Genomic DNA, 8413 nt, shown 5'->3' with positions numbered 1-8413 from the left:
CGCGCTCTCAACGGCGTTGGAAAGTAGACATCCTGGGCTTTCCAGCAATATATGATATTCCATACTTTGCCCAAGATTTGATGGCCCAAACCGGCGTTCAAAGTCACCTCAAGAAATCCCAGCGTTAAACGCTGGAACTGGCACCCAAATGGGAGTTAAACGCCCAAACTGGCACTAAAGCTGGCGTTTAACTCCAAGAAGAGTCTCTACACGAAAATGCTTCATTGCTCAGCCCAAGCACACACCAAGTGGGCCCGGAAGAGGATTTTTATGTCATTTACTCATTTCTGTACACCTTAGGCTACTAGTTTTCTATAAGTAGGACCTTTGACTATTGTATTAAAAAATCTTTTGATCACTTTAGATCTCTAGATCATCTTTGGACATTTTAGTTCTTAGATCATTGGGAGGCTGGCCATTCGGCCATGCCTAGACCTTATGCTTATGTATTTTCAACGGTGGAGCTTCTACACACCATAGATTAAGGTGTGGAGCTCTGCTGTACCTCGAGTATTAATGCAATTACTATTGTTCTTCCATTCAATTCCGCTTGTTCTTTATCCAAGATATCACTTGTTCTTCAACTTGATGAATGTGATGATCCGTGACACTCATCATCATTCTCACCCATGAACAAGGTGACTGACAACCACTCTTGTTCTACAAGCGTTCAAGGCTCTAGTGAATATCTCTTAGATTCCTGATTGCACGATGCATGGTTGATCGCCTGACAACCGAGTGCTCGCCTGACAAACGAGCCAACCATTCCGTGAGATCAGAGTCTTCGTGGTATAGGCGAGAACTGATGGCGGCATTCAAGAGAATCCGGAAGGTCTAACCTTGTCTGTGGTATTCTGAGTAGGATTCAATGACTAAATGACTGTGACGTGCTTCAAACTCCTGAGGGCGGGGCGTTAGTGACAGACGCAAAAGAATCACTGGATTCTATTCCGGCCTGATTGAGAATCGACAGATGAATTCCGCTATGCTGTGACAGAGCATATGCAATCGCTTTCACTGAGAGGATGGGAGGTAGCCACTGACAACGGTGAAACCCTTGCTTAAGCTTGCCATGGAAAGGAGTAAGAAGGATTGGATGAAGACAGTAGGAAAGCAGAGAGACGGAAGGGAAGGCATCTTCATGCGCTTATCTGAAGTTCCTACCAATGAATTACATAAGTATCTCTATCTTTATCTTTGTGTTATTTTCGTTCATCATCATTACCATTTGAGTTTGCCTGACTAAGATTTACAAGATGACCATAGCTTGCTTCAATACTAACAATCTCCGTGGGATCGACCCTTACTCGCGTAAGGTTTATTACTTGGACGACCCAGTGCACTTGCTGGTTAGTTGTGCGAAGTTGTGTAATGCCATGGTATTGAGCTACCACGTTTTTGGAGCCATTACCGGGGATTATGAGAGTTGTGAAAAAGTATTGTTCACAATTTCGCGCACCAAGCACTCCATCATTCTCCATGAGATTAGAGAAGATCAAAGAGCAATGAGGGAGGAGCAACAAAGGCAAGGAAGAGACATAGAAGAGCTCAAGGACATCATTGGTCCTTCAAGGAGAAGACGCCACCATCACTAAGGTGAACTCATTCCTTTCTCTTATTTCTCTGTTTTTCGGTTTTTATGCTCATGTTTATCTATGTTTTATGTCTTTATTACATGATCATTAGTATTTAGTAACTATGTCTTAAAGCTATGAATAATTCCATGAATCCTTCACCTTTTTTAAATGAAAAAAATGTTTTTAATTCAAAAGAACAAGAAGTACATGAGTTTCAAATTCATCCTTGAAATTAGTTTAATTATATTGATGTGGTAACAATACTTTTTGTTTTCTGAATGAATGCTTGAACAGTGCATATTTTTTATCTTGTTGTTTATGAATGTTAAAATTGTTGGCTCTTGAAAGAATGATGAAAAAGAGAAATGTTATTGATGATCTGAAAAATCATAAAATTGATTCTTAAAGCAAGAAAAAGCAGTGAATAACAAAAGCTTGCGAAAAAAAACAATGGCGAAAAAAAAGAGAGAAAAAGAAAAAGCAAGCAGAAAAAGCCAATAGCCCTTAAAACCATAAGGCAAGGTAAAAAGGATCCAAGACTTTGAGCTTCAATGGATAGGAGGGCCCAAGGAAATAAATCCAGGCCTAAGCGGCTAAATCAAGTTGTCCCTAACCATGTGCTTGTGGCATGCAGGTCTAAGAGAAAAGCTTGAGACTGAGTGGTTAAAGTCGTGATCCAAAGCAAAAGAGTGTGCTTAAGAGCTCTGGACACCTCTAATTGGGGACTCTAGCAAAGCTAAGTCACAATCTGAAAAGGTTCACCCAGTTATGTGTCTGTGGCATTTATGTATCTGGTGGTAATACTGGAAAACAAAGTGCTTAGGGCCACGGCCAAGACTCATAAAAGTAGCTGTGTTCAAGAATCAACATACTTAACTAGGAGAATCAATAACACTATCTGAACTCTGAGTTCCGATAGATGCCAATCATTCTAAACTTTAAGGGATAAAGTGAGATGCCAAAACTGTTGAGAAGCAAAAAGCTACAAGTCCCGCTCATCTAATTAGAACTTATATTCATTGATATTTTGAGACTTACAATATATTCTCTTCTTTTTATCTTATTTGATTTTCAGTTGCTTGGGGACAAGCAACAATTTAAGTTTGGTGTTGTGATGAGCGGATAATTTATACGCTTTTTGGCATTATTTTTAGGTAGTTTTTAGTAGGATCTAGCTACTTTTAGGGATGTTTTCATTAGTTTTTATGCTAAATTCATATTTCTAGACTTTACTAGGAGTTTGTATATTTTTCTATGATTTCAGGTATTTTCTGGCTGAAATTGAGGGACCTGAGCAAAACTCTGACAAGAGGCTGACAAAGGACTGCTGATGCTGTTGGATTCTGACCTCCCTGCACTCGAAAAAGATTTTTTAGAGCTACAGACCTTCAAATGGCGCGCTCTCAACAGCGATGAAAAGTAGACATCCAGAGCTTTCCAGCAATATATAATAGTCCATACTTTATTCGAGATTAGATGATGCAAACTGGCGTTCAACGCTAGTTCCATGCTGCATTCTGGAGTCAAACGCCAGAAACACATCACAAACCAGAGTTAAACGCCAAAAACACGTTACAACTTGGCGTTTAACTCTAAAAGAAGCCTCTACACGTGTGAATCTCAAGCTCAGCCCAAGCACACACCAAGTGAGCCCGGGAAGTGGATTTTTGCATCAATTACTTATTCCTGTAAACCCTAGTAGCTAGTCTAGTATAAATAGAACATTTCACTATTGTATTAGACATCTTGGTTCCATGTTGGTTCCATCTTGGTTTTGTCTTTTATCTTAGCATCCATCTTTGGACGTTTGGTTCTTAGACTTTGGGGGCTGGCCATTCGGCCATGCCTGAACCTTGATCACTTATGTATTTTCAACGGTGGAGTTTCTACACACCATAGATTAAGGGTGTGGAGCTCTGCTGTACCTCGAGTTTTAATGCAATTACTACTATTTTCTATTCAATTCAGTTTATTCCTGTTCTAAGATATTCGTTGCACTTCAACATGATGAATGTGATGATCCGTGACACTCATCATCATTCTCACCTATGAGCGCGTGCTTGACAACCACTTCCGTTCTACCATAGAAAGAGCGAGTATCTCTTGGGTTCCTTAATCAGAATCTTCGTGGTATAAGCTAGAATTGTTGGCGGTATTCATGAGAATCCGGAAAGTCTAAACCTTGTCTATGGTATTCCGAGTAGGATTCAGGGATTGAATGACTGTGACGAGCTTCAAACTCGCAATTGTTGGGCGTGATGACAAACGCAAAAGAATCAATGGATTCTATTCCGACATGATCGAGAACCGATAGATGATTAGCTGTGCTGTGACAAGAGCATTTGGACCTTTTTTACTGAGAGGATGGGATGTAGCCATTGACAACAGTGATGCCCTACAAACAGCTTGCCATGGAAAGGAGTAAGAAGGATTGAAAGTAAGAAAGCAGTATATTGCAGAGATTCAACAGGGATAAAGCATCTCCATACACTTATCTGAAATTCCCGCCAATGATTTACATAAGTATTTCTATCTTTATTTTATGCTTTAAATTATTATTATTTTCGAACACCATTATAAACCATTTGAATCCGTCTAACTGAGATTTACAAGATGACCATAGCTTGCTTCATACCAACAATCTCTATGGGATCAACCCTTACTCACGTAAGGTATTACTTGGACGACCCAGTGCACTTGCTGGTTAGTTGTACGGAGTTGTGAAGAAAGTGCTGAGTTAGTAGATGCGCATATCAAGTTGAATGCCATTGTTAGAGATCACAATTTACGCGCACCAGGTTTCTAGTTTGTAAGCCCCCTTTCCGAGATTCTGGAGGACTCGGAAAGGTCCCTCCCAATTTGCTGCTAATTTGCCATGTGCTGGAGGTTTCCTGGCCTCCTCTGTTCGCCTGAGTACGAGGTCTCCGTTGTTGAAAGACCTATGAACTACTCTTTTGTTGTGTCTTCGCTCTATGTATTATTTTCTAGCTCGTTGCTTTATGGCTGAAATGTTACTTTCTTCTACAAGATCCAACTCGGCTGCCCTAGCTTGCAAATTATTCGATTGATCATAGAGCTCAGTCCTTAATGTTGGGACGCTGACTATGAGTGCTTCTGCACCATATACCAGCTTGAAAGGAGTTTCTCCTGTGGCAGATTGAATGCTGGTATTGTAACTCCATAGGATTTCTGGAATGAGGTTGGCCCACTCTCCTTTAGCCTCGCCGAGCTTTTTCTTTAATCCCTGCAAGATAATTCTGTTAGCTTATTCAACTTGTCTGTTAGTTTGCGGGTGCTCTACTGAGCTGAAGTGATGTTTGATGTTAAAATTTGTTAGAAAGGTAGCGAGCTTATGATCTATAAATTGTCTCCCGTTATCCAAGATTATCTCTCTTAGGATACCGTATCTGCATATAATATTTTTCCATAAAAAAGATCGCACTTTTTTCTGCCGTTATATGTGCCAGTGGTTGTGCTTCTATCCACTTAGAGAAATAGTCTATTGATACTAAGAGGAACTTTACCTGGCCTAGCGCTTTCGGAAAAGGTCTGAGGATATCCAATCTCCACCTATCGAAAGGCCAGCTTACCTCTATGATATGGAGTTCCTCGGACGGGGTTTCTGAGAGGGTGGCGTGTTTTTGACAATTATCACATGTCTTGACTTTCGAGATGCAGTCCCTTTTTATCATCGGCCAATAATATCCTGTTTGCAGAATCTTTGCCGCTAATGCTCAGCCGCTGATGTGGTTGCCACAAACCCCTTCGTGCGTTTCTGCCATGACATCCTCGGCCTCCTCCTTGCTGATGCATTTGAGGAGCGGTTGGGAGTGTCCTCGTCTGTACAGGGTATTTCCGAGTACTGTGTAGAAACTTATTTTTCTTCAGAAGAGTGGCAAGTTTGGCTCATCGTCTGGTACGATACCTGTGTTGATGTAGTTGAGAAAAGGTGTTCTCTAATCTGGTACCTGTAGGATGCTTAAGATTGTGTCGTGCTCAAAGCTCGGCTTGTTGAGTGTTAGTTGTGACAGTGCCGGCGCGTTTTCCGCTTGCCTTGTTGTAGCTAACTTGGATAACACGTCGGCTCTGGTATTTTGTCCTCGGTTTACATGAATAATGTCAAATTTACTGAACTTTGAGATGAGATCCTTTTTTATGAGCCAATATTTCTCTAACAAAGGATCTTTTACCTGGAATTCACCCTTTACTTGGTGCACAACTAATGAAGAGTCACAGTAAACTGTTATTCGAGGTATTTTCAGTTCTTGGGCGAGCTTAAGTCCAGCGAGTAAAGCCTCGTACTCTACCTAATTGTTGCTTGCGTTGAGTAGTGATTGTTCGGCTACCACTTTGTCTCCTTCTTTCAGCAATATTCCTGCTCCACTGCCTTCTTTGTTTGACGCTCCATCCACATGTATAATCCAATTGATCTCTGTGTTTTGTGTGTCATTAGTCATCTCTGATATAAAGTCGGCTAGCATCTGCGATTTCAGTGTTTTCCTTGACTCGTACTGAATGTCGAACTCGGAGAGTTTGACCGACCATTTCGTTAACCTTCCGGCGAGCTCAGGTCTGGTTAATATCTGTCTTAACGGTTGATCTGTTTCGTACTATGATTGTGTGGCTCTGGAAGTAATGTCGCAGCCTTCTTGCTATGGTGATTAATGCTAGTGCCAGCTGTTCTATCTTCGGGTACCTTGTTTCTGTTGGTTGTAGTACCCTGCTGATGAAGTATACTAGGCTTTGCTTTCTTCCTGTTTCTGTTACTAGTACCGAACTTATAGCATGGTTAGATACAGATAAATATAAACACAATGGCTTACCTGCCTCAGGTCTCTGAAGGATTAGTGGTGATGTTAATAGCTGTTTGAGTTCTATAAAGGAGTTTTCACATTTGTCTGTCCATGTGAATTTTTTGCCTTTAGAGAATGTCTAGAAAAAGTGATAAGATCGGTTTGCCACTGCGGGTAGGAAACGTGACAGGGCGGCTATTCTCCCTGCTAGCTGTTGAACTTCTTTTACTGTTTTTGGGCTCGTCATGTTCAGCACTGCATTGCATTTCTCCGGGTTGGCTTCGATACCTTGCAATGTTAGCATGAACCCAAGGAACTTCCCTCCTTGGACTCCAAAAGCGCATTTGTCCGGATTGAGTCTCATGTTATATGCTCGGAGTTGTCTGAAGATTTCTACCAAGTCATCACAGTGTGACCCTTGCATAGGTGTTTTTGCTACCATATCATCTACATAGACCTCCATATTCCGGCCTATCTGCTGTTGGAATACTTTGTCCATTAGCCTTTGATATGTCGCACCTGCATTCTTTAAGCCAAAAGGCATTACCTTGTAACAAAAATTTCCATGTTCTGTTATAAAAGCTGTTTTGCTTTGGTCCTCTGGGTGCATCAAAATCTGGTTATAACCAGAGTATGCATCCATAAAACTTAAGGCTTTGAAACCAGAAGCGTTATCAACTAATTTATCAATGCAAGGTAATGGATATGCATCTTTAGGGAAAGCTTTGTTTAAGTTTGTAAAGTCGACGCACATGTGCCATTTACTTGAGTTATTCCTTACCATTACCACGTTGGACAACCATGTGGTGAAGTGGATTTCTCTGATGAAACCTGCGTTGAGGAGCTTCTTGGTTTCTTCGAGTGCTGCTTGTTTTTTCTCCTCTCTGATGTTTCTTTTTTTCTGTGCCACTGGTCGGACTGTTTTGTCGATCGCTAACTTGTGGCAGATGACCTCTGGACTTATTTCGGGCATGTTAGTTGGTGTCTATGGGAATAGGTCGGCGTTCTGGCGCAATATGTGTATGAGTCTTGCTCGGTCTGCCCCTTCTAATGCTTCTCCAATGTATGTGCATTGTTTGTCATCTGCTGTTAATGTTATTTGTTGAAGGTTGTCCATTGGCCGAGGTCTTTCACCGAGGTCTTCTCTCGGGTCAAGGTCAGCTATCGTTGCTGTGTCGGTAGAATTGTGAATTGCTTGGACCTGGGGCCAAGCTTCTTGCTTTGTTTGGATCTGCTTTAGACTAGCATTGTAGCACTGCCGAGCTTCTTGGTAGTCAGCGTATACTGTTGCTATTTTGTTTTCCTGCACTGGGAACTTAACGCACATGTGTAATGTGGATACTACCGCTTTGAATATATTTAAGGCGGGTCTCCCAATTATAACATTATAAGGGCTATAACAGTCTACTATTAGGTATGGAATATCAATGGATTTCAACATAGGGATCTCTCCCATTGTGGTCGTTAGCCATATATGCCCCATGATGGGGACCTGACGTGGCGGAAATTGGCGAATTAAGAATTCATTAATAGGGACACGTTGCAAGTACAGTCCTTAACCAGCCGAGAATCCGCTTATCAATTTAAAAAGGGGTTGTCACAATATTAAAAATTAAAATACTGGGAGTATGAATCCCAGGTCATCTCCCAACGAGTTGCAGAGAGATGTGCTATTCTATCAATCGGGTGTTTTCAAAAATGGTTGAGTTGATAAGTGATGAGCGGATAATTTGTACGCTTTTTGGCATTGTTTTTAGTATGTTTTTACTATGATCTAGTTAGTTTTTAGTATATTTTTATTAGTTTTTAGTTAAAATCACTTTTCTGGACTTTACTATGAGTTTGTGTGTTTTTCTGTGATTTCAGGTATTTTCTGGCTGAAATTGAGGGACCTGAGCAAAAATCTGATTCAGAGACTGAAAAGGACTGCAGATGCTGTTGGATTCTGACCTCCCTGCACTCGAAGCAGATTTTCTGAAGCTACAGAAGCCCAATTGGCGCGCTCTCAACGGCGTTGGAAAGTAGACATCCTGGGCTTTCCAG

At 41.2% G+C, this 8413-nt stretch overlaps 1 protein-coding gene across 1 annotated transcript; it reads right to left on the bottom strand.

The window, feature by feature from the left end:
* Positions 1-4554: 4554 nt before the first annotated feature.
* On the bottom strand, positions 4555-7343 carry LOC140183560 (uncharacterized). Its single transcript, XM_072232012.1, has 5 exons — positions 6537-7343; positions 6274-6354; positions 5924-6160; positions 5546-5779; positions 4555-4821 (listed from the first exon to the last, which is right to left on the bottom strand). The coding sequence occupies exons 1-5, from the start codon at positions 7341-7343 to the stop codon at positions 4555-4557; spliced, it is 1626 nt and encodes a 541-aa protein (XP_072088113.1).
* Between the last annotated feature and the right edge of the window lie 1070 nt (positions 7344-8413).

The sequence above is a fragment of the Arachis hypogaea genome, chromosome 3 (assembly GCF_003086295.3).
Source record: "Arachis hypogaea cultivar Tifrunner chromosome 3, arahy.Tifrunner.gnm2.J5K5, whole genome shotgun sequence".
Lineage (NCBI taxonomy): Eukaryota > Viridiplantae > Streptophyta > Magnoliopsida > Fabales > Fabaceae > Arachis > Arachis hypogaea.
The sequence above is the reverse complement of the archived record's forward strand: the minus strand, read 5'-3'. Positions and strand labels throughout refer to the sequence as shown.

Excerpts from the sequence above, each read along its gene's own strand:
- LOC140183560 (XM_072232012.1), bottom strand. The coding sequence starts at position 7,343 with ATGCCCGAAATAAGTCCAGAGGTCATCTGCCACAAGTTAGCGATCGAC. Across the intron at positions 6,161-6,273 it reads CTACAACCAACAGAAACAAG|ATATTAACCAGACCTGAGCT; the intron begins GTACCCGAAGAT and ends CCGTTAAGACAG. Across the intron at positions 4,822-5,545 it reads CAATCTTAAGCATCCTACAG|GGATTAAAGAAAAAGCTCGG; the intron begins GTACCAGATTAG and ends ATTATCTTGCAG.